Below are 26,391 nucleotides of genomic sequence, written 5' to 3'. Positions count from 1 at the left end.
GGAGATAAATCACAGCTGGAGCCTGTGGACTGGCGCTGTCCGTGTCTCCATAACTTCACAGTGTATTAATTGTCTCAGCGCCGTCAGCAGAATGGCCTCGGCTTGTTGAATGGCATCCAGAAGTAAAGTCATCAGCCAAATTGCACGGGAGCAGAGACCGACGCTGTGCGGCTACAGTGCGAGATGCTGAATTTTTTAGAATATCTGCCGCTCTGGAAACAGGTAGTGAGCGGACGAACGGGTGCATCATGACAAATGGTTAATTCATCAGGACGGGGGGGGGGGTTACCGTGGAGAAGACCTGAAGGACGCAGGCATCACTGGCATTGACGTGACACACACTCTTATCCACAGTGACCTGGGTACACTGTGAATACGATGTACTAGAGTGGAAGATGTGTGTGAAGAGGTGCGTTTGGTGGCACGCTTACAGCAGTGATTAGCTAAGTGTTAGAGGTGCGGCAGGAAATAAACCCCTTGAGCTTCAGATGAAAAATCTTCTGGGAGCAATTTCAATTTAAAAAAGTCCTGTTTTTGCACAATGAAAAGGGAAGAAAAATCATAATTTTGTGGGATTTTGAGTTTGTAATTGGCTCAGCTGGTGCTAAGTTTGACCATTTGGGAAAACTGGGAGTTTGACGTGTTGCAGAGCATTGTGAGTTTACATCATTTGCCTATATATAGGATAAAGATTTGCATATATAGTGGTAGTAAAAGTACTATATTTAACTCAAATATCTCGGAGCTGAAGTAAACAAACCACTTTTAAAAAAAACACAAGCACCTCTGCTAATGAGGACGTTTCACAAACGATCAAGCTTCATAAATTCTTTAAGACGTGTGTTAGCGGATCATTATATCTTAAAAGCTTTTCATTGGGGATGTATATATTTCATTATGAGGCCAGTTGTGTTGGAGGCTGAAAGGGGAAAGGGGGCTACATAGATTAGCAACCCCGCTGCAGATGCGATGCACATTAAAAATTCAGCTGCCCATTGCTTCCTTAAATACAGGCAGCTGGGGTGACGCAGAGGGAGGCCTGCTGTCGATTAAGCACCATTGCATTTCCAATACGGGGGTTAGAGCAGAATGTTAAGTAGGATTCTGTTTATGACTTCTGCTCCAGTCGGTTTTTCCATAGAAACACGAAGTGAGGGGGAAAGGGGAATCAAACCCCCTTTGGACGGTGCCTGGATAACGGTGCGCCCGCATTCACTGGCTCAAATGGAGCGTGTCAGCACCACGGACAGCGCCCGGTGAAGCGCCCTGTATTGGATCGCAGCAGGGGGTCGGGAGCCGGATGCACCGGGGACGCACGCACACACGCGCGCAGGCTGCTGGTGCTCGTGTGTGTGCAGGCAACTTGTGAGGAGCCTCGTCACCACATGCACTTCCCAAACACACCAGGCTGCAGAGAAAACTACTATTTCAGCTTCACGATTTGCATTTTTGCTCAAAAATGAAGGGGGGGAGGGGGGGCGGTCTTTCACAGGGCTCGTGCCACCGTGAAATGTTTTTAAACTCACGACGGAGCTCACGCGGGTCGCGGTCTCACCAGAAGAGGGCATTCCAGATTCTGCCTGGCAAAGTTGCCTTGACGTGATTAACGGCGCCGTCGTGCTGCATTTCAAACCCCGAGCTGCGAGAGGGAGAAGCCAGGGGGACGTTTTGGGGAGATAAAGCGGATTTTTTGGATACGCAGGGTCTCGCTGACAGCTTGTGGATAAGGTGGTTACTTCCCCCCCCCACCACCCTGTGCGCCATGCGCGGATCCCTCTGAGCATCCTGTAGAACAGAGAGACGCCGGGGGTCTCACTCGGGCGAGAGGAAGGAATCTACTGCTCGACTCCTTTTTGGGGGGGAAATTACGCCGTGTGTGTGTGTGTGTGTTTTTCTTTGCGCATCGTGCAGATGTATTTGTGAAGTTGTGTCACAGGGTTTTCGCGGAATCTCTACGACTGACATGCGTCGCTTGGATGGCGCTGCGTTATTGTATGCGCACACTGCAGTGCTCTTTTTGGCTGTAAGTTGAAAAAAATAAAAGAGAGGAGAGAGGAGACGATTCCTTGCGCCGCGAAGACATGGAGAGGGAGTAAAGACGCGGGATTGTTTCCCACCCTGACATCTGGAATTGGAAGTAAATGACATTCGCCCCGGTTCGGTCTCACGGTCACAGATGCAGAACTGAGCCGGATAGCGCATCCGGGACCGGGGGAGAGTAAAGGGCAGGTGCGCTTTGGAGTCGGCGGCTGCGCGGAGACACCGGGCTCGCGGATCATCAGGACGGTACCTGCCTGTGGAGAGCGCGTCATGCGGACTCGGACGTCGCGCACCAGAAGCCATTAAAACCTGTAGGCTGGAGCTGACAGATCCGCGGATATGGGTAAGTTCTGGTCGTGGTACCATCTTGTTTTTTTTCCTTACATTGCGTGGGTTGTTGGATGCTCCAGTTGTCCTCCTTTCTCGTTATGCACCCCCCCCCCCTTATAAAATGCATTGACTTCTCCGAGAGGAATCTGGTGTAAATCTTGGTTTTGCGTCAAACATCATCGTCTTTTCATTCTGCAGCGTCTATTGAGGGGTTTGGGCATCTTTTAAGCCAAGTGGATCAGGGAGCTTGAGGAATGTGCATGGAGCCTGTGCCGTATAGTCGCAGAGCTGCAATATACTGTTCCCTCCATTTCCTGAGCGGTATCGATCATGAGACACCGAGGACACACAATCTCTGGTTTTCCAAGACTTTGCGCATCAGGATTTGATCCCCAAAAAATGTTTGGGGAGAATCGAGGGGGAATCTGTTTTGGGGGAGTGAGGACTATCCATTCTTAGTCCTGACTAGTTAGAGGGGCTGCCTCATTGACATGGAGCGGAATGCTAATCACGGTAAATGTTGGAAGCCAGTCAACTTTATAACGCGTGGTCCTGCATAATCATTGCCTTGGTTTTAAATCTGCACGCACGGAGCCCATTGTCCAGTTTTCAGCCGCCTCCCCAAAAAAACTCTTGTGGTTCTGCAGGAGCCGGCTCGTGCAGGGTTTTTATTTTTGCGTCTGATTCTAGAAAAGCTTCGCATGTCTTCACCTGGGACTCCCTAAGAATCCAGGGTAAAACTGTGCATCCATGTCTCAGCCCTCTCTCCTCGATCCCCTGCGTGTGCGTCGTCAATACGCATGTTTTTCTCATCTTATCCTTCCTTTCTGTGCCATTAAAATGTCCAATCTTGCCCTGTTCTGGTGTCCCCCATGCGCGCACAGGACCCCCCCACCACCACTTTATCATGTCCTCTTCCTCTGTTGGTATTTCACTGTTTTGGGTTTTTATTCCTCCCCCTCTCTCACAAATGCTCCATCAGTCTGGGATCCCTCCACCTCTATGCATCCTCTCCATCTGATATTGTCGTCCGATGTGGTCTAATCTCCTCAGCCATTCTTAACTAGCATACAGATGGCCAAGTTCACTGGTGGTGCTGTGCCATTAATTGCAAGGCCGCATGATATATCGACCCTCGGTGGGTTACTGCACCACATCAATATAAGCTACAACAGCACACAAAGCCCTACAGTACGGGCCCTGGGAGCTCAGATGCAATTTATGTACACCGCAAAGAAACCATATATGGTTAATCATAGAAGTGCGGTTTATGGCTGGTTCTAAATTGAATTTCAGAAAACCCTGAGACTCACACACACGCATGTGCACACAAACACACGTGTGTCCAGGTGCACCCCCCCAAAAAAAACAAAAAGCCTTTTCAACCATAAAGCTTCCTGCTGTCGCCCACAATTATTTGGTGATTACGTGGCACTGTAGCTTCGGTTATCTACAACTGTAGCCGACTGTGATGCTCTTCATTAACAGCATGCGATGCACTTATGTTTCATGGACCACATCATTAGAGATCTGCTTTGCACACAGGAAGGGGGACGCTAAAAAGCCACAGCCAGCAGAGCACGTGCAGAGCTTTAAGATAAATTTAGAACCATAATGATATTTCACATCTATCTGCTGCGGGGGGGAAAAAAAGTATGACCACCTGTCTGCATAATAGCAAATAAAATAAATGTAGATGAAATGTAACCACATAGAAATAAAATCAGTATCATACAATATAGATAACAGATGACCTTCTCGTGGCCTCACAGCATCCAACAGGCAGCATTCTGGAAATGTCAGGTGAACAAAGTGCAGAGAGGAGATTCAACAGGCCTTTTAAGGGCCATATCCAGGAATTCGCTATTTACATTTGCTTATTTTCAAAGTACAAAGTCAATGGGTTGTGAAACACAAGGGGAAACATCCATTATCTACAGTGGGCCTGCCTTTACCATTCAGGACTGCAGGGCCTGGCTGCACGGAGCTACAAGCTGAGTGCACACTGGGATGGATCACCAGTAACTCTTGGTACATGCATACTTAAAACACAGATTGCTAAACAATGGCTGCAGTTGAAGAAGGACATAGGAATGTGTCTTGCACCCAGATTTAATGTGGATGTTAAATATCACAGATGAGCTTAACATAATTCAGTCTGATCATTTAGCTGATATTTTGCCAGGTATCTAAACATCTATACTTGCAAGGACTCCTAATAGCATGATGCATTTCAGAGCCCCCGACCATCACCTAGCAACTACTACTACAACCTACTTACTTTAACTCTGAATATGATCTCCATGACGAACACAGTCATGTCAATCTGGATTTATTGAACCTGATCAGGATGCGTCTTTTCTGCAGGATGTGAAAGACATTATAGAAGAAATAGAGAAACTTTTACAAATGAAGTTATGACACAACATGTGTTGAACCCAAGTGCCTCGAACACAATTTCCATGAGTAATGTTTTATCCACAAATATTATCAGCTGGAGGAAAGCTGTGCCCTGGTAACTATTTATTTACCTGCGCATGTTTGTTACTTTATCCAAATAGGATCTGACTTCCAGAGTCTCCTAACACAAATGTCAGTTTCACAATGCAATACAATGTGTGTGTGTGTTCGTGTGAACACTGTGTCGGGTTATTCTGCCCAATCAGTTCTGCAAATGCCAGACAGACAGTCCGGGACACAATGTTTCCAGACCACAGTTGAAATGGGTCTAACCTGACAGACCTTGCTACCATCTTAAAGATAATGGGGGACTAATAGGAAGGCTCAGGCTGGTTTGGATACGTCCTTCCCTATGTGCCGGGCTGCTGTTCAGCTGCTATGTGCAGTCAAGGCTGAGGCTGGAAGCAGTTTTGTCAATGACAGGTACCAAATAGCAATGAGCCACTTGTGTGCACTCAAAGTGCACCAGTTAGTGAGTCCATTTGCCAAGTTATTAAGCTACATTTGGTTTTATTTTAGGTCAGCAGTAAAGTGCACTTACTCTCTCTATGTGTTAGAGTTGAGAGGCAGAAATAGCTATCTTCTTGTGCTGAGGACAGCAGGGCTGTCTGCTACATAACTAAGCATTAGGGACATACCTTTAGACAAACTTTAGCTTGGACTTATCCATCCATATTAGATTTGAACAGTTAAGTGCAGAGGGTGACGATGAAAAACGAGTAGAAAAGATCCATGTATTATTATACAGAGCACTGAAAAGGAAAGTAAGGAAAACATTGAAAAGTTGGAGGAAAGAAAGAAGGTAAGGGAGGAAGAATGTAAATCAGCAAGAGGAATGAAAGGGGTGAAGATGGATTTGACCCCATGCATAAAACAGACTTAATATCCTCAAAAAACACCCGGATGGCTGTAGGGTTCAAGGATATGAAACCTCGGATATTTTCAGGAGGACGGAGAACAGAGGGAGCAGAAGTGTTCGTCTAAGTAGATACAGCAGAAGAACAGTAATTGTGAGAAGTACATCAGGTAAGAGGTTATGGAGACACAAGCCCCATGAGTGACACATCAGAGAGTGACTTGTGCTCCTTTGTGAATAAGATTAGAGCAGTAGTGAGGAAGGAGATGGCTTACCGAGGCATTAGCGCACAGAGCGCTCATTAAACCGCATGCAGTGTCAGTGAGGGGAGAGAGGTGTCTGGTGAGACAGTCGCAATCTGAAAGAGATGGCAGGGAGACGCTTCTAATAAAGCAAGACTATTATGCACATGGGAAATAAAAGCAGTTGGGGGTCGTTGCCACGTCCTCCCGGGATTCGAGACCAACACTAAAAATTTACAAAACACGCATTCATGTTTAACATCCCACACACTCTGTTCCCCAGTCAAAGGCGGTGTGTCTATTAAAATTCCTGTAAATGCACATGGAACGTTGCACATGGGAATTGTTCTATATCGGTATTCCTCTGCCGCCGCTACCTTTTCCTTTTCTAAGCCTCTGAGACACAAGAGTTGTTGCCGAATTAATTTACATTCAGAAAAACCTGAGACAAACTAATTGGCTACGCGCAGAAACCTGGCGTCTTGTGATCACCATGTGTCTCCCTGCAACATTAAAGGGAAACGAAGATGTATGACGGATGTATCTGTTGGTACAATCAATAGTCGGCGCAAGTTATTGGAACAGTTCCACACTTCTGTAGGGGAACGATGGAAGTTTCCTCTGAAAACAGTTTCCATCTCTCTCTCTCTCGGTCACACTTTTGGACACGCACACACACAAGCAAACACACAAATACAACACCCATATGGGAAGAGCAGATGCTTGGCAATGAGTGAAATGGCTATGTTAGATAGCATATGCTGTATGATGCCTCTCAGGCACTCGATGTCAGGGAATTATTTCTGACAAATCCTGTAAAAATTATGGAAAACACTGGAAATTTAGCTCCAGTTCCTCGTAATGGTAACATGGCTACGAAAAAAACACATTCATTGCAATGAATTTAACGAGCGCGGCACCTGCCAGCACATCAGAGAATACATTTTGTGGGCTAATTCGAGTGCGGACTTCCTGTATCCTGACATCTTCGTCTTATCTCGTTGTGATAATGGTAATAAAGTCCAAAGTTGATGATGTTTCCTTGAGAAACACACATAAGCAGTGAATCCCTCCATGCCTCCTCCTCAAGGGGAAATCAATGCATCTTAATGACAGATCATTAGAGGCTCTGTAAGGGGGAACGATTTTAATGGAAACAACTCTGTCTTACCTCAGAACAAGGAGCGATATCAGGAAGCCACTGACCATTTTGCTTGACTTTTAAAATCACATTAGGAGCACACAGCATTTACTCCCATAAAATTAGGAGATTTGCATCATAGATAGTCATTCTCCGCAGACAGCCCTGGCAAACACGCAGCCGTTTCCTGCAGCAGAGATGAATTGTGTAATTCCATCGGGGTTATTTAGACTTTTTCCTTTTGGACCAGTGGAAAGCAGGAGCAACGATTCCAGCTGAACCTGTCCTGCTTTGGTTCAGGCAAACACAAAATGGTCGGAGTCGAAATTGAAATGCCTCTGGGATTGTTGACACAACCAACAGCTCTTGAATGTTAATCTGCTCTGCATCGGTTTCCTTTTATGACTTACCTGCCTCTGCTGCTGCTGCAGTGAATACAAATACAGATAATATACGACTGAGTAAATTACAAGTGGCTTTGATTAAACGTTGATTTTCAATGCAAATTCATTGTGGCACAAAGTACAGCAGTTTCAACAGCCAAGACCTATTTCTAGAAATTAGTCCACACGATGTGAAAATATTCTGTTGTTGAAATAAGTTAAAACACTTCTTATGAAACCAAATGAACAATTAAGTTCAAATAAATTGTCAATATAAAGTAAACTACACTACAGATTACTTGAAGGAGTAATGATTGATGATTTACAGTTCACAACCAATTTAATTTAAATTTGTTGGAGTAATACCATTAATCCCTGTGATTAGGTCATGAACTTAACCTTCAAGTTAGGTTAGGCTGTATAAAATATTACATTATTATATGATTAGTATACGTAAACCAAGACGGAAAATGAAATGGATGACGAACATTATTTTCGTGACGGTTGAGTGGAGGTAGAGAGTTTCCAGGTTGAAGGAAGTTGATAGTTTTACTTTTACTAAACACCTTTTCTTTCTCCCCCCCCCCTCCTCCTCCCATAGGCTCTGCTCTGCGGCATCGCTGGCTAGTGGTCCAACTCCTGATGCAGGTGTGGCTGGCGGCGAATCCCTCTCTGAGTGAGCGCCCGTGCCCCAAAAGCTGTCGATGTGATGGAAAAATTGTCTACTGTGAGTCAAGCGCCTTTCGTGATGTTCCTAAGAACCTGTCAGGAGGCTGCGAGGGCCTGTCGTTACGGTACAACAGCCTCGCCAGCCTGCGAGCGGGCCAGTTTGTGGGGCTCAACCATCTCATCTGGCTCTACCTGGACCACAACTACATTGCCACTGTGGATGGGATGGCCTTCCAAGGGGTCCGCAGGCTCAAGGAGCTGATCCTGAGCTCCAACAAGATCACATCCCTCCACAACACCACATTCCATCCAGTCCCTAATTTGCGTAACCTGGACCTGTCGTATAACAAACTGCAGGCCTTGCAGCCTGGGCAGTTTCAGGGCCTGAGGAAGCTTCTCAGCCTCCACATACGCTCAAACTCTCTAAAAACTGTCCCAGTGCGTCTGTTTCAAGATTGCAGAAATCTTGAGTTCCTGGACCTGGGTTACAACCGCCTGCGCAGTATCACCCGGAATGCATTTTCAGGCCTGGTCAAGCTCACTGAGCTGCATCTGGAGCATAACCAGTTCTCAAAAATCAATTTCTCTCACTTTCCTCGCCTCTACAATCTTCGGGCTCTTTATCTGCAGTGGAATCGCATTCGCTCGATGAGCCAGGGCCTGACTTGGACCTGGGCCTCCATCCAGAAACTGGATTTGTCTGGGAACGATCTGACGGAGGTGGATGCTGTGGTTTACCAATGTCTACCCAACCTGCAGACGCTCAACCTGGACTCAAACAAGCTGACCAATGTTTCCCAGGAGGTGGTTGATGCCTGGATCTCTTTGACTACGATTAGTTTAGCTGGGAATGTATGGGACTGTGGCCCCGCCATCTGCCCCTTGGTGGGCTGGCTGAGAAAATTCAGAGGAGCAAAGGAGACCACCATGATCTGCGCCTCTCCCAAGAAAGCCCAGGGTGAGAAAGTGATGGATGCTATTGAAGCTTTTGGTGTTTGTCAATCAAACGCGGGGACAACGCTCTCTGAGAGTATCGCCCCAACCCCATCCAATGTCCCGGTGCAGACTGACCATCGCCCGGCCATTCTGGCCTCACCCACTGGATCCGGAAAGAGAGGAGATGGCTCTGTTAGGGGCTCCACCTCCTCGGCGGTGACACCACCTGTGGCTCTTCCCCCAGAGCAAGACATGGAGCCCGTGTCCTTCCACAAGATTGTGGCCGGGAGTGTTGCCCTTTTTCTATCCGTCGCGATGATCCTGTTGGTGATCTACGTGTCTTGGAAGCGCTATCCAAGCAGCGTCAAGCAGCTGCAGGAGCATTCGGCAGCCGCCCGCAAACGCCGCAAGAAAGCCAGGGAGACGGAGCGCACCCTGAGCTCTCCACTGCAGGAGTACTATGTGGACTACAAGCCCACCAATTCTGAGGCCATGGATGTGCTTGTCAATGGGACAGGACCCTGCACCTATACTATCTCAGGCTCCCGAGAATGCGAGGTATGACCCACACCACCGCCACCACTTCTCCTAAACAAAACTCTGTCCACAGTGAAGCGACCAGAGGTAAATATTTGTGCTGCTTTGAAAGATGATACGTCTGCCACTTGCTTACTTGCCCGCACACGGTGTTACCCTGGATTCTCACTGAAAAAAAAGCAGAATCGGGTTTGTAGGAGCACGTCGTGTATAACGAGACATCTCAGGTTTTCAGAAAGGTGCTTGTATATTTGCGTAAACAATCTCTCTTAAGATGCAAATGTTTGTTTTTGCTGCACAATTGTAGAGAAATACAGATAAATGAGTATGATTACATTCTCTGTTCTGCGTAAGCTTGAGCGTAAGCAATGTTGTTTGTGCTTGTTTAGGTTCTCATTTACCTTTCTTTTTTTTTTCCTCCAGCATAACACAGACTTAGTGCTTTGTGTTTGCTCTACTGCGATTCAATTTTTGGACGAGCCGTTTTGTGTACGGAGAATAGCTGAATGGTAGAGATACACTTCTGGACACTGGATGTGAATACTGATAGAGTCTCTTGTCACTGAGCTCAGCTTCCACCGAGGTGATGACTTCACACTTTTCTTGACATATCGATGACTCATGACAGATGTCGGAAAATACCTAATGCTCATCGTCTCCCGACAGCACTCGCTGAACTCACTGTAAACTTGTGAAGCTCATACATGGAATGAAACAACACACACACAGACACGCAAATGGTGTTTTATAGTCCTAGAAGGAATTGGAATCTTCTGAAATGTTTTGTACACAGGCGAGTGTTCCTTCAAAACAGTATTTACAGACTACAGCAATGTGGGAATACCTTTTTTCCCTCTGTTCTTGCTTTCAATTACTAGCGTCTAGTGTACCTGACATACTGTTCCATTCTTGGTGAAACCTTTTTTGTCCTATTGCACAAAATACTGCAGCTACAAGAAGTAAGACTTCTGCAGACATGCATCTGGAACAGTTGTAAGACGGGGCTAATGATGGGCTAAGCCCACCTGGATCAGGTAGCCCACCCTGCAAAGCTGTTACCCGACGTGTAAGAGATATTCAGCTCTCTATCTTGTGTTTTTATTCGCGGCCCACTCATACTCAGTCTATCTCCTAGACTTGGCATATCCATGTCATGAATATCTGGTGTGTTATCTCTGGAGGAATGAGTGTATAGGTTTAAACAGCAAGGAGGAGGAGGAGGAGGAGGAGGAGGAGGAGGGCTCGATCCTCCACGTTGTTTTCCATTTTAGTTACTGACTGTCTGGCTTTCCTCGAGGCAGGTCACCTGGTATATGTAATACATGCAGGCTGCTCACGCAGGTTTGATTGCAAGGAGCGAGCACACATCACACCTTGCCCTCCCTGGGCCTCCCATAGGCATGAAGTGCTGCCTTGTGTATTATGTGGATTTTTTTGTTATGATGCTGCTCTGAAGAGTCAGATCTGGAGGGGAATGCATTATTTTCTAGTACAAATTGATCTGCTGTGTAAATATTATTTACCATTTACAGAGGCAGAAAATTAAAACAGGAGCTGTCGTGCCCTCTGTGTCGACCTGTGGATCGGTCACTTCAATTTACTGTGATAATTTTAGAGCTGCAGTGTGTGCACTCTACCTGGTAGCATTGTTAGCCTAAATGAATTATGAATACATATAGAAAGGTAGTTTTCAGCTTATTGAATATGATCAAAGTAATTATTTTGACCGGCTTATTTGTTAAACTTGTCAATAATCAATTCTTTGACTAATTGCCCTGCAAACTTGTCTGTGTGTGTTGGACCTAGTCACTGACATTTTAAATCAAAGAACTTACAAATGTAATCGCGTGTCTTGAGTGTTGTAAACACTGATATTACGTAAAGAACAGAAGGCTATAGCACTGAGGATCAGGAGGAATTAACAGCGCTGCAGAGGAGGGGATACTGTCACACGAGGTGAGGGCAGACCAAAATACTCTGGGTGCATTCCAATGATTCACATTACAAGAGATGAAATGGCTGACTGTCTTTCTTATCTCTCAGTTTTATTCCTGTTGCCCCACGCCAGTGAGACCGGACTGTTATCAGACTCATAATGAAAGGCCTGCGGAGGGCCTGTAAGAGATGTTATCCATGAAAGGTGCCCTCCACTTCCACTTAAAAAGTAAACACGGAGCACCACCGTCTCGCCAGCAGTGTAAACTCGATTCGGGCTGGAAATCATGGAAGTCTTTTCATCTTGACTCGACTAAACTTGGCAATTTAGCCGACTCTTTTATCCCGTGAGCCAAATAAAGCAGGGATTACCCCCTGCTAAGAGGGGCGAGGGCTGAACTGCCATTACAGAGCCAGAAGAGTGTAATAACTCTGAGGTTCTGGGAATATGTGTAAGTCATCAACTAACGAGCCACATGAAGGGACTGTTGACAAGAATGCAGGAGCAGGAAAAGAAGGGGAAAAGTATAGTTTCAGGGTGATGCTGGAATAGATCCAGTGCAACATGAGTACAGGGTGGTGATAAAGAACAGCAAGAACCTTCCTCAATCAAGGGCAAACATTACACGCCAGAAAATTAATAAAATATAATTGAGCAACGATGACTGCCAATAAAAGTTTGAAACTGTGCAGGTTTCTCATAAATGTCATTTTGATAGCTTGGTCGTCAACAGTTTTTTATCATCCCTGACACGACCCACCTCTCTTATGTAAGCTGTCGAAGGGCGAGAGCCCAACCTGCTGTACACAGGGGATTTAAATAAGGCTAAAAGGTGAAATGCATATTCATAATACACTATAAATATCATATATGATTGGGAGCCTATTTCCTTATTGTAGATTCATCATATATTTGAACGTAAGACAGTTGAAATTCCCCTGCATGGAAGACGAGGGCTTATACGAGAGGTACTGTAGCAGTAATGACTTCTTGCCGTGCTCCTTGGGATTCGTGTCCATGAGCTGATTTGTTTTCATCCAAGACTTTATCTTGCCCCTCCTTCCTCTGCAATTTGCTAATTAACACTTCATCTGTAGGGGATTGTTATTGTCAACAGTTTTCACATTTTGGCCTCAGGACTCTTATAGCGCACGACCTGCGAAGCTAAAGCCGTATTACGTGGCATATTGCAAGAAAAGCATTTACAGTATTTGCGAGGAGAGGAAAGCCGAGTGTCGACACAGCACTCTGCTAACTCCTGTCACATTAGCACTTCTGTTTCCTTGAGCTTCTCTTTGTCCCCAAAAATCCCACTCGCTCACTCCTCCATCTTGTTTCGTGACACATCCTTGAAAATGCATTCACCCCGGCCTTATCTGTCGCTCTGTCTCATCTCCAAGCAGTGCAGGGGGGGAGACAGGAACTATCAGTCAGCAGTCTGCAAAGTCCTGAGTTCATCGCAGGATGTGTTCCGATCTTGTTTCTACATTTTGTTGCCCCCTGCGTAGACATAAATCACTCGGCAGTACGCGGAGGCACCTGCCGCACTCTCCCCACCGCTCTCGCCGTCTGTCCTCAGACGTAAGGCCTCAGATACTCTGTTCATCTCTGCTGAGTTTCTTATTCTCCCTGTGTCACTCTTACCCCTGTCTTTCATTTGGATTCTGTGCCACAACTCACCCTGAACCCCCCCGGTCCACTTGATATGACTGAGGTTGGCAGCTCTTTTTCGTGAATTACCTGAAGATGGTGCAATCCTCGTTTTCCGTTGTCCCTTCAACCTTCGCTTAGAGATGATTATTTTGATTATTTCTTTTCTCTTTCGTTGATATTTTCCTTTATAGCTGTAATCCTGATCTTGAGTCTGTTCCACTTGTGGCCTTATGTCACCTTTTCATGTCACAGAGCATCCATTTTCTTTTCGATGTGGAAGCATCTGTGTTTTGTCTCCTTCTTCCCTTCACCACTGCTTCCCTTTTCTCCTCTCATCTTCTTTCACTTCATAGGATTTTGACATCTCTCAGAGATCTATCATCATCCTCTGACCTCTGCCTCGCTCCGCACAGATCTGCTCATTTGCTGTCGGCTGCACCTCGGCGGCCAGAAGCCGAAAGAACTGAGCAGACATTGTTTTTTTTTTGCCTCCAACAAAAAGTAGCTCAAATCCTGTTCCTTGATAGGGTGATTGATTGAAATGCCAGGTTGGCTCTGGAAGTAGTGCACCAGCCATCACAGTTTCATCTTCCCAAACATACTCTGCATTACCCTTTTCTAAGTAAGTCTTTAAACTCATTTGTGCCAGCAGGACTTCTTCATGCCCTTTTGAGGTAGCTTCATCTCTTCTTTTGAAGACGGCTTCTGACATTTTCCAAACAGCAAATCAGCCACTTACTATAATGTCAAACTGCATATGGCTGTCTTTGAATTAATTATGTTGTTCCTATTTTTGAGAGCGAGACAATTATACCACTTCTCTTGATAGTGTTACCCTTTAGCACCGTGAGCATCATCATCGCTGTCACTCACATCACTTTCTGTTTGTACACCTGTCTGCTCAGCTATACGCAGACCTCACCACATTTGATCTGTTGTGATTAAACAAAATCTATTTGTGAATTAGATGATTGACTCAAAGTCAAGCAACAAGGATCGTAGCAAATGAGCAATCTCAAGCAGAAATGCCAAATTACACAAAATGAAAATCTTATAACCTTTAAATACCAAAACGTAATGCTCTTACTAACTGTCCCTTTAGCAGTAGATGCTTGAATGTACCATTCTTTCTAAAGAGTAAGTTTATTTACTTCCACAGTCACAGTTTTTACACTGAGGACTCTCAACTCTAACAAACAAAACAACGGACAACAAATGTCCAACACATAAATACAAGACCGGTACATTTGTGGTATAAAGGGGTTAGTGTCAAAGTCACATGGTTTCTACATCCAATCAACTACAATAACCCCCCCTACCAATAGTAGAACATACTTATAAGTATGATAAGTATTAGTTAATTCACACGGCATCAACAGGTTGCTTTGTAAACATTGGTCTACAGCTTTGCATTCTGGGAAAGTGATCTTAGACTTTTGGACAGCAGAGGATTTTAGTCTTAAATTGAGACATGCACCACTACAAACTTTACCTGCCGCCTGGATTTATACCCCCGGAGTGAATCCAAGGCCGGGTCTAGTTGTGGTGTTTTGTCAATGACTCATTGTTGACCTTGCTCCTGAGATTTGCTACTTTTGTGTAATTCACAGCCCATGAGACAAGACTCGGAAATTAGCGAGAACCACACGTTCTTATACGATGTCAAAAAATCTAGTACCGTACAGCAGGAGCTATTCTTTGAAGATACAAGGCAGTTTACTTCTCCCTCACTCTCTCTCTCTCCTCGGTCCAAGGTCACGGTGTCAGATTGTTAATTGCTCAGAGAAAATCAACACAAACGCTGGGAGGCAAGCCAAGGGCAAGCGAGCTATCTGTAATTCAGTGGGGAGGCAGAACTTCTCCACGCTTGTGTCTACAGTCGACAATTAGCCGCGCAGGAGACTTCAAACTTTCGCCGCGCGTGAGTGAGCAGCTCTGTCATCTGCTAATCCCGTCTGTTTCACACTCTGCCTCCATGACGCTGCTTTTCTGCACCCGCGTTTGATCCATGCTTAATGAGGGCGTTAGATCACAAGTACAGCAATTACATTACCTGGAGAAGAGTCTTGTTTCTCTCAGAGTTTTTCACAATGCAACCCAAGTGCATCATTAATGCTAAGCTTCGTGATGCACGGCCTCTGCTATCGTTTCTTCTTGCCTGCGATACCCGTCTTAAAACCTTTTTTTTTTTATAATTTGCATCTGATGCACTTGGTTTGTACGTTCTCCTTCTGCAGTCATTATTTATCCCCCGGCCCCTCGACTGGTCTGGTTACTTCCAGAGCCATTTTTCACAGCTGCGCATCATTTGTTTTACAGAGGCCTCTTGTCTGTTTTACTACCTCTTATTTGCTTCACTACCTACTGATACGAGTCCTGTTACTCCACACAGCCTGTTCTCCTCAGCCCTCCTCATGGATGGGAACACATCAATGACATGTTGTGACCATGTGTAACAGGACAAAGCAACAAAAAAAACAAAACAACGTCCTGTTTTTATAAATTGGGTGTAATAAAAGAAAATCTCAAGTGACAGAACAATTCCTGGAAGAGTAATATTACATTAGAGCTGCGTCAACAGTGTTCCTGACCTGCCAGACTACCATGTATCCTTCAGCTACATTTTCTGCAGCATACAGCCCTGTTAAGTGTCTCTAACAGCGCTGTATACTGGCAACAAGCACAAAGCACACATAGTTACAAAAAAAGTATGTCCCTGTATTTCGGACGAGGCCCTAGTTGCATACTAATACATAATAATCCTGGACGTTTGTCGTCATGGTGACACTAATAAACCTTCAAGGAGCTCGCAGGTGGCAGTAGCACCAGCATTTTGTCTCCACGGTAACAGTAATAAACACGTGATTAAGGTTTTGCAAGTTCAGTCAAGGTTTTGTCGGGTTTAGGAAAAGATCAGGGGACATATGCGCTGACAAGGAAAACAAAGCATGGATCCTCTCTTTTTAGACCTTTACACTATGTCACCTGACTTCTTTCTAATTGCCACGGCTGCTAGAGGTTAACCAACAAGAAATTATGATTATAGTTCGTAAAAAAGCTTATTGCATAGGCGTCTCATGAGCTTTTGTGCAAGACGATGGATCTTTCTCTATCATGAATTATTCCATTTGACGACTTTCCATAGTTTAACACAAAGAAAGCAGCTTTTTACATTAAAATCAAGATCAATTTTAATACCTGAGATTATTCCACTGTGAATCTACAGCTAAATCTGTTCTATGACTTTAGCGAACTTGAGAGACAAGATCCTGACATTTCAAGAGAGGTTCTCCTTTTTTCTTTCACGGCGGGCGCTGGGTGTCTTGCCTGCAATTTCGAATGCTTGACAGTTGTGTGGACTCAAGGCGAGGTTAGAGGACATTAGCGCCCCAATGGAGCACTCGTTTTTTCTCATTAACTATATGATAATTTCCAGTAAGGTTGGACAGCCTCGCCATCACCTCGCCCATTAGTCACAAAATTCAAATACGTGTAAATCAGCAGGTATGAGGGGAAGATGCAGATGAGTCATTCACGGCTCTGCATCTAAGTACACCACTAAGCACCTGCAGCAGTACATCTGTTCAGGCTTAAAGTGCAATAAAATGGAGACGTAAAATGAAACCAAGCCATCGCTGTGATGGGCATTTTTCACTTTTTTATCCGAGCAACACTCGCTGCCGGAGGAGGCACTTTTGCTGAACTTGTGCAGAGTGGATCTCTCTTACCAGAAAATGATGCGCTATTTCATGAATTGACACCGAGTCAAGTATAATTAGCCTGTCATCTTTACATAACGCAGCTGTCGAATTTTTTTTAGCTTTTCATATTCAACTCTATATTTCTGTTTAATAGGTTTCTCAGGGCCCAGTGTCGAGAAACATACTTGGAATTTAAGACGGACTCTTTCAAAGAAGTAAACTCTCAATTCAATGCTTCTAGGGAGACTCGTTATCTGATTCTGTAGCTCGTCCTAATTAACTAACTGCGGTAATTAAGAAGAATATTCATCAAAAAGAGAGGGCAGAGGCCTCGTCTTGGCTTCGTCCTTTGGGGTGGACAGAGTATTAAGGATAAAAATAAGGCTTTTTCTTGCCCGGCCTTGAAAATAGTCAGTATTCAACAAAGTAAGAAGCAAATAAAGAAAAAACATATTTCTGTAGCAGATCTCTTTCTTAATTCTCAACCCAGGTGTCATCATGACACCTTGGAGGGGTATTTAAACCCCATCAGGTTATTCTACTGATTACCACCTCTCAGCACTTTGCCTGAATGAGAACATCAACATTAATACATATTTTTCATTTCTATTCAGAAGTTCCTTGCGTAGTTTTTGCGTCAAACTTTTTAAAAAGTACACGGTATTCTCAATACACTATGAAATCATGTATAAGTCAGAGCAAACACCCCCTCACCTCCAGAGCAGAGGAGACATTAGCGATTTTATTGGCACTGACAGAATTGAAGTCCTGCTGCTCAGCGGACTCAACAGGCAGAAAAGACAGACTGGCACTCAGGGTTGATGTGGAGTAAGACAGGAAGGCAGGTGAACCTGGCAGAGACGTGCGTTGAACAGGAGACGCAGTTAGCAAGCCCGAGAAAATCAGGCAGTCATCCAGAGTCGACAGCTAGATTGGCAGGCGTCTGTCCACAAAGACACGTAGGCCTTTGTCCGCGGAGCAGCTGTCCGTCCTCCGATCGGTGATGGCTCCAAGCTTTTTTGAGGAAAGATAATAAGTCTGAGGCGAGGCGCGGCAGATTGGCATGTTTTCCACGGTGGTCGGGGCAGAACAGTTTTGCAGGAGTGTGCGTTTCCAGAATTAAAGGCACATGATCAATACCGTGTCAAAGTTGTCCGGTTATTTAAGGGAAGTAGTTTGAATAATTACAGCTGAGGTGACAATGCAAGACTTCAAGTGTTGGTCAGTATAAAAGAAGCTGCTGCAGTTTATTTGACATAGTCTTCACTACTGTTATTTCTGGTATTGAAACAATTAGTTGATTGAATACAGCCGACAGAAAATGAATAGTTTGAGGTTTTGGATCTTTTGTCAAACCCTATAAACGTTTGAAGATTACTTTGGGTTCCAGAAAATTGTAATGACTGTGATTTCATTACTTTTTGCACATTTGTGCACAAGTGATTAAGTCAATTATACACACAACACAAAGAAAGATTAAATTGTTAGTTGCAGCAGCAAATACAAAGTTATTTTAGGCTGTTGTTCTGCATGATCACGCCAGTATTGGAAACCACAGGGGAACAGTATCAGTGGAATGAAAGTAATCAAGTTTGGCATCTTTGCTTTGTATCAATTTGACCCAGTTTCAAGGGCGATGGAGTCTCAGAGGCCAAATCTCATCCGTATGGCTTAGAAATCTACCCAAATGTTGTTGAAAGGTTCGTTAGCGACAGCAACTTGTAGATTTTCTCTCAGTGCTTTGTGTTCTTTCTTCATTTTACAGGATTTTCATTGGTTCCCAAGGTTCACGCTACGCACACGTCACTTAGCTTCTCTTACAACAACTGTTCGAATCAAAGGGCTCGTGCACCGCACGAAGTTCAAAGGCGCAATCGGACAGAAAATTTCCGCTGCCGCTGTGATGTGCCGCCAGTCTTTTATGCCGCATATATAAAGAACTCACATGAAGGGATGTGGGTGAGTGCAATATATTGATGTTGAATGTCCAATGATATTTCCCATGCCGTCAAGTTTGATCTTTCCACAGTGTGTAGGTGTGGAAGCAGGCGGCTGCATGTGCTGCATCCACTCATGCCGGCACACAAAGTAACCTTCATCTCCCCAGCTGGGCTATTCTCGGAGGTTTCATTTCGATGCGTCTCCTGTTCCTTTTAAAGGCCGTTTTTTTTCTACCGTGTCAAGAACATATTATTTTTAGTTAATTACCTGTCTCTGTCAACCTCCTGCATCCCACTCTGTGGTCTGACTGCATCAGCCCGGTGCAGGTTGTCTTCCACTGCAGGAACATGTGCACCCCTCATGATTGATGACTTCTGTCGTCCCTCAGCTTCACTTCAGTATTTCTCAGTATAAGAAAAAAGAACATAATCCAAACACATTTTTCTGTTTTGTTTTCATGAATGGTTTTCCAGCACAGACAAAGATCCCACGACATTTGCGACGGGGGAGAAGCAGTGGCTGGAACATTATCGCTCTCCAATACACACACTCAAGCAATATCTGCTCTACAATGCAACACGCTCCATGTAGCAAATGTCGTACATTTGCAGTCCATCTTTCACCGTAAAATATAATGGTCCCTCTCATCGATTGGATTAGCAAGGTAATAAAAAGCTTTGTATTGACAAAAGTGACAATGGATACGTTGGGGATTGATTGTTCCATGAAGCTAGTGAGGCTACTTAAGGATGAGGACCCCCCCCCCCCTCTCTGTATCTGTTGCCCGTCGCTCCACAGGAGAACAATATCACAGATAATGAGGATCATAAAATGATCCAATGAGAGACCGCACACCGCACCTGAGCCTCGTGTCTGTGATAAACCTTGACTTTTACCGTGGCGTTTCAAAATCACTAAATTTTTCACTAAATATATATTTGAAGTAATAATAATAATAATCATTCTCAATTACGTCATTCAAAAAAGTTCCAAGTTGATCTCAAGCTGACAGCTTTTATTCTTTGTGACTATATGGCCGCCTTTGGTTCCACGCCCTGTGCATTAGGTTTCCTGTTTTAAAGAATAATGAATTCACTGCTTTTCATATTGTAATTAATTATACTGGTATTTGCAGTGACAGGGGAAATGGTAATTTGCAAAGAAAACCGACTAATGTGCCAGTTTAAACGATGGATAATTTCATGGGCGGTTATTCCAACTGAAAATTTCCAGTATGACATGTTCCAACGTAGCTACATTATACATTAAACCAACCTGCCACTGAGCTTGAATAATGAGTCTCTAGAGATTTAAGGTTTGTTTTTACTGTGTTGCACTTTGACCTGTCATGTGACAGGAAGTTAAAGGTTAAAACAGGAAGTAGGAAGTCCACCTGTTTATCTTCTCTGGCAGCCATGCTGAAGCCTGCCGCTCTGTATGCTAATGCTGAGCACAGCCTGTAAGTTGTCATCAAGTCTAAGTTACGTTTATGTGAACATGGCTTGAGTTTTCTACGTTGTTAGCATAATGGCTCTAGCATTAGCTGGTTAGCATGTCTTGTTTGTTAGCCAGCTTGCTCTAGCTTAGCCTGTTGGCTTTATTTTGTCACATGGGGGTTGATTGGACTGCCATGAGTGTACATTAAAACTACTGAGCAGTTAATTTGCTTTATGGTGAATGTGATACTTTGTGCCTTACGGATGGTGGTTCGTATTTTATACTGCCGTTTTCACTCTTGTCTGTCTTGAGTGGCAAACGTGAATAAAGTTCACGAAGGAGAATTACTTCAGTGAGTCATCGAGGGAAGAGTTAGCTATCCGCAGGGCTGCGTCGGGGAAGCAGCGAGGGCAGAATAATGGCCGCCCCAGGTTTTACTGCGTGGTAATTGGTGTGTAGGGATTTGACTGAAGCTCATTTATGAATGTGCACCAGGTAAGCATGTGACCACTATATTATAATTTGGAACAGAGAGAGGGAGTAAAGAAAGATACGAAATACAGATTGGTTGCATTGTGCCATATACAATATCAGTGCCAATTGCAAATCATCATTCTTGAGGAGCAAAGCTGCACAAAGTCTGCTCACATTGCTTCGATTGACAAAACTTGAGTTCTTGTCAATTGGGCCCGAGGGCGACATTATCAGGGTCAGAGGCAAAGGATCAGGCTCAAAATCAAGGTGTTTAATACAAAAGTCCGGTGAAACGAAAGTCAGCACAAGAGATGGCAGAGGTGCCAAAATCGTCAGGAGAACAGGCCAAAATCACTACGAGGACGAGAGGTCGCACACGCAGGGAATTTACTTTAAAGTGCTGGAATGCTTAACATTGTGGGCATGGACCAGGTTTTGTGACGAAAAAGACTGAGTGGAATACCAAGAAACATCTCTTTGGCTCGGCTGCGTCACTATTTGTGCTTTTTTAATCTTTTTTTTCCAATTGTCCGCTGTGAACAAAGCTGTGTCTGGGTCCCAGGGCAGTTTTTTCCCTCTTTGTGTGCCTGCTTTAGTTTCACTGTATTAAAAAAAAGATCCTTGAGTGTATTGTGTATTTTGTGCGGTGGGGAATCTTGCCCCATCCGAGACGTTTACTCAATTCAGTGCAAATACAAGAGAATAAAACATTTAAAATCCAACATAGATATCGAACTACGCATTGCCTCCTGTTACCCTCGTAATGACTCACACCGTGAACGAGGAGCTGTGTTCTCGGGCTTCTTAAAGGGCAGAAAGAAATCCTCCCTCAGCTGCACTGATGTTCCAGCTCTGCTCATTACTTGTGAATTTGACTGAAAATCATTTTTGCAGCAAACACGTCTTCAATCGTTCACGCTGCTGTGCAAAGAAACCGACATATTTTGGACTGTTGACGGTTAGAGAATGTCTGTTTAATCCGTGTTGCAAATCATCGTTAGTGGCATCCAGATTCACATAGTGTGTTTTCATTCGTATTTCTATATGTTTTCTGAAAGACACAGACAAAACAGCATACCACTGGAAATCGTGCAAGGGGGGGGGGGATGTATCTAACCCTAACCATGGCAGAATTTGTAAAGATTCTTGAGACTTCGCCCTTTCATTAGTTGGACCACTTTCGAAAGAGTTGCGTGATCATAGCCTCCTCCACCGTTACCAAGTTGTTGTCAGAAACTCTCGACTCTGTGCTGCCCTCTGTTGGATGTATTGGTCGACCATGCCAACGTACAGGGCACATGGGAGTATGGGTGCAGCGATGATTGCGTAATTTGAAACACTTTTTTGTAAAGGCATCACAAATGAGCATTTAGTAAAAGTATCGACAGTCTGTTTTGCGTATCTGACACGTCAATCATTCATCGTACCTGATGTGCCGCCTTTGAGATACGATCCCCGGTGCTGTTTTTGCCACTGATTATAACCATTAACAAGCAGTCTGTCTGTGAATGGATGGGGTCACTACCCTCAACAGTAAAACATTCATCAGAGAATATGATTTACCGGGTGCTCTCACAAAGTGGGAGGATGTGCTCTTTGTAACGCGGAGATTTACAAATGGGATGTATTCCAAAGTGCAATCGCAATCAATGCAAATAGAAAATTTTAATCATCTCCAGCTATTCTCCTTCACCTCTATTCTGATCGATTAAACACTTTGCTTCTGATTTGACGACGCGGCTCCTCTCCTGTGACATAACCAAACTCTAAAGAAAAGACCCCCGACCTTTTCACAGAGAACCATCAACAAAGTAGACGTGCGTTTGACCCGCGATAATTACATTCTGCGTGTTTTTTCTAAAGAGATCAACTGCTCACAACTCAAATAGTTAAGCAGATTTTTTTTGTCCTCTACTCTTTTTAATCAAGGCAGATGGAGTTATTTCGATTTCCTCATAATAAGGGGGCCATGCCGGGCAGCAATCAACATCAGGCTATTCAGATTTGGGTTAACAAATTGATGTTTTGGACCTGTGACCGCTGGAGTTAATGGAGGTAGAATAATCGACACAGTGCACGAGTGCTCAGGTAAAATGAAAATGGTGGGTGTAAATCTGGTTATCCATTCATCCGTGAATTAAATCACCTGCAAATGGGACACAGGTATTTACAGAGCCATGCAGACAAATCATGACAAATGCAGGAGAGTTGCAATGACACGTTCTCCCAGGGCACCGGGACCTGGCTCCATAGCTCACACTGTTTTTGTTATTTATTTTTTTGCAGGGAAACATCCCTGTCACCTAAATTTATCAAGCCAGCAGCACAGGAAGGTTTGGTGGAGAAAAGGGCACAGAGAAGGAATGGAAAATTACAAGTTGAGCCAAAAAAGATGGGGGAAGACAAAAGTAGAGAGGAGAGACAGAAATGAGGAGGTGGACCTGCAGGATTTGAGGACAGGGAGGAGATGATAGCAGGAAGGGGAGAGCATCGCAGTCACTCCTCCAGCTCTCTCTGACCTGAGAGGCACAGCCTGTTTGATTTAGTGCCAATCAGAGTTTTTAATGTCTGTGCAGCGCATCATAATTTATTAGGATTATCATAAACTTGAGCTGGGAGAAGGAGCAGGGGCACTTGTGCCTCCTCTCAGAATGAATTACTCGCTGCAAGCTGGAGCGTCAGTCAGGGCCAGAAACGGCTATAGCAGCTTTTCCCCCCTTCACTTTGTTTTTGCTCCAGTCTCAGTGCGGCCCATCAAAGCCCGGACCCGCAATAAATATTCATCCCATCATATCCCGACCCAGACAGGGCCAAGAATATTAGATGCAGAAGAGCTGAAGGCAGGTTTGAATTACTTTCCGGCTGGGAGGGGGCATCTGTGTCACGAACAGCAGGGGTGGGAACTTATTAAAAGGACTGATTTCCTCTGGTCTCATTAGTAAAACCAACAACCACAGAGGCAGTTATTGTTCCTCCTCCATCCAAACCATGTGAAATATATATATAACGACAATTACTGGAGCTTAGATTATTTAGCATCTCTTAATATCCACCATTACTCGAGTATTTATTGCCATTAGTTAATTAATCATCACTTTTTGCAGCTTCACCCTTCTCCTCCGTGGCAGATGTATAATTCTCATGTTGATTTCTGGGTGTCTCCGGTTCGTGGCTGCTGAGCTCGTTGCTTAATTTAAACACTGCGTAAAGGGGGACACTTGTCTCCGGCTCTTTTTGTAGCGACTGAAATGAAGACACTGATCTCTCATCATCCGCTAAGCCCCTTCGACTCCATTTGTTTTTCATCAGAAGACGGGAAAGAGGCATCGAGGGGGATGTCTTGTTGCATCTGTTCAAGATTAAGAACCCTCTTTACCTACCTTTGCCTCTGGATGGACTGAGGCTGAATTAATTTACTCTGGGAGTCAAATGGTCGAGTGGGTGCAGATACAAAGGTTTTAGTTTGGTTTGAGAAGGCTGCAAAGATAACTAGCACTCAATCAATATAACCCAACTAGGGTGCCTCACAGAGTAAAAAGCCAGAGACCCTCAAACAGAGAATATTTCAACTCTTTCCAAATGAAAGCATCATTAACAAAATATGACTTGTGGTGAATCTCCTGCTCACATGCAGCCACAATCTGTCCGTGCAATGTTGTGTCTGTCCTTTCTAGGTTGTTTTGCTGTAATTTAGTGAATTTACAGCGTGGCTTTAAACTCCATGGTGGCCCGAGCTGATAGCGAAAAAACCCACATTCCGACGAATGAATGGGAAATCCGTGGAACAATGGATGGACCCGGCTTTTCGGGAGTCGGTCTGGGGCCTGTACTGGCACGGAGCTCTGAGGGAGTATGAGAGGCAGGCAGACTGGAAGCCTAATTAATCCAGCCTTCCTTAATTAGTCTCTCTTCCGCTCCTGACGCACTCGACGATCTTCTGATGCTTCCTTCTCCTCCTCTGCTCTCGCCGTTTTATGCACAACGCTCCCTCTTCTTTTCTCCCACCTATACGTGCACTGTGTCTTCCTCCCTTCCTCCGCCGCTCTGTCTGGTTCGCCATCTTTCCGGGCTTTTGACCGAATGCTGACAATATGTTCCGAGGTGATAAACAAGCACACGCTGCTACTGAGGGCAGCTTAGGCAACACTGTGGTTGTTTGTGCCGTTGCCTGCGTTGCCACTAGAGGACCAGACAAAGGCCCAGAGATTGCCTGCACCACATTACCTCTGCAGATATACGGCTTGTCTCACAATGCAGGTGATCGCCGCGCAGCGGGATGGCGCGGAGCCCTGCGCACTGCACCTTCCTCGTGCAGATCATGGCAGTCGTCTGCAAACAGGAGCGCGAGGAAACACTGGATGCTCGTCTCCAGCGTGGGGGGATAACAGGCCACGGCAGTAGCTTGTGACCATGGCCAAGCCTGTTATGCTCAAACACGCTGACTTTAATGACGCTGTGCGACGCAGAGGCCCGACCCGCTCGCTCTGCGCTCAGGATAATGAGGCAGTTATTCCACCAGTGGCCACGACCATTCAAAATGACTGCACTGTGGATCCTGATCAAAACTAACTGTTGACATTCTTACACGCGCCCATGCTGGTTTTTATAATGAGCTGCATGATTAATTCATCAGGGTTTGCTTGTCTTTCTTGCAGGATAGGTAATATACCCGTCTTCAAATTTACCCAATTATTACTCAATCATATAAAGATGTGTATATACAGTATAAATATATATATATGCGTGTGTGTGTGTGTGTGTTGAGCCCCGATAAATATAACATAAGCTTCCTGACAGGAAAAAGTTATTAACAAGCCGATGAAGAAGATGTTGCCACTGTATATAGTGGAACTGCTATTTGCAGCCACATATTTACCGTAGCTTCGGCCGTGGGAGTGGGATCCGTCTTCTTATCTAATTCTCAGCGAGAAAGTAAATGGCCTTATTTCCCAAAATGTCAAACTATTCCCTCAAGCAATTCGGATTGATAAACTACCACAGGCTAAATGCTCATCCTGCAAACTGCTTTACAGGTTTTATTTTTTTATGCATTTTCTTTCATTAAAAACACGACTGGAATGAAAGGTGAGTTACCACATAATGAAATCCAAAAATACAGCAAAGGGAAATTTTAAAAGAAGCAAAGAGTTTGATGGGTTTTAATAATGTATCTGAAGGAGACAGGTCTTAAACCACCGGCGTCCCCTCAGGTTCAGGGTCATGAAAAAGTTGCAGATGGACCATAATGTGATAAATGTCTTAAGGGATGATTTTTAAACTTTTTTTTTTTTTGTAAAGACGAGCTATTTGTGTAACAAGGTCATCTTCTATCCCTGCTGCATTTCCACAGAACACTTTTTCATTCTCTCACGCTCTCTTTCATCATCACCTTCTCTCTCTCTCTCATATACAGTATATATATAATATATTTATATTTCATTGGGGGAGGAGACCAGATGAGGGTCGAGACACAAAAAAAAATCCCCTTTTCTCCAGTCTTTGGTGACTGCAGTGGAAAAGTCTCAGGTTTTTTTCAGGGTTGTGTTTCAAAGTGGAAACTAAACCAGTTTATGATTTTAGTTGTGAACATTGTGTACTTTATGTAAGCTGGAGCATATCATCCAGCTCAGCCCCAGGATAGAGTGCCTCCTCCGG

General features: G+C 44.6%; 1 protein-coding gene across 1 annotated transcript in view; it reads left to right on the top strand.

Annotated features, from left to right (window-relative positions):
- The first annotated feature begins 1,517 nt into the window (after nucleotides 1-1,517).
- LOC118125829 (leucine-rich repeat transmembrane neuronal protein 4) overlaps nucleotides 1,518-26,391 on the top strand; it is an 84,519-nt gene continuing 59,645 nt past the window's right edge. The window contains exons 1-2 of the mRNA XM_035184852.2: nucleotides 1,518-2,383; nucleotides 8,054-9,615. Coding sequence (XP_035040743.1) covers nucleotides 2,380-2,383; nucleotides 8,054-9,615 — 1,566 coding nt within the window. The 5' untranslated portion in view covers nucleotides 1,518-2,379. The remainder of the gene's footprint in view (nucleotides 2,384-8,053; nucleotides 9,616-26,391) is intronic.

Source organism: Hippoglossus stenolepis, chromosome 18, assembly GCF_022539355.2.
Source record: "Hippoglossus stenolepis isolate QCI-W04-F060 chromosome 18, HSTE1.2, whole genome shotgun sequence".
Taxonomy (NCBI): Eukaryota; Metazoa; Chordata; class Actinopteri; order Pleuronectiformes; family Pleuronectidae; genus Hippoglossus; species Hippoglossus stenolepis.
Note: the sequence above shows the minus strand (reverse complement) of the source record. Positions and strands in the feature narration are given on the sequence as shown.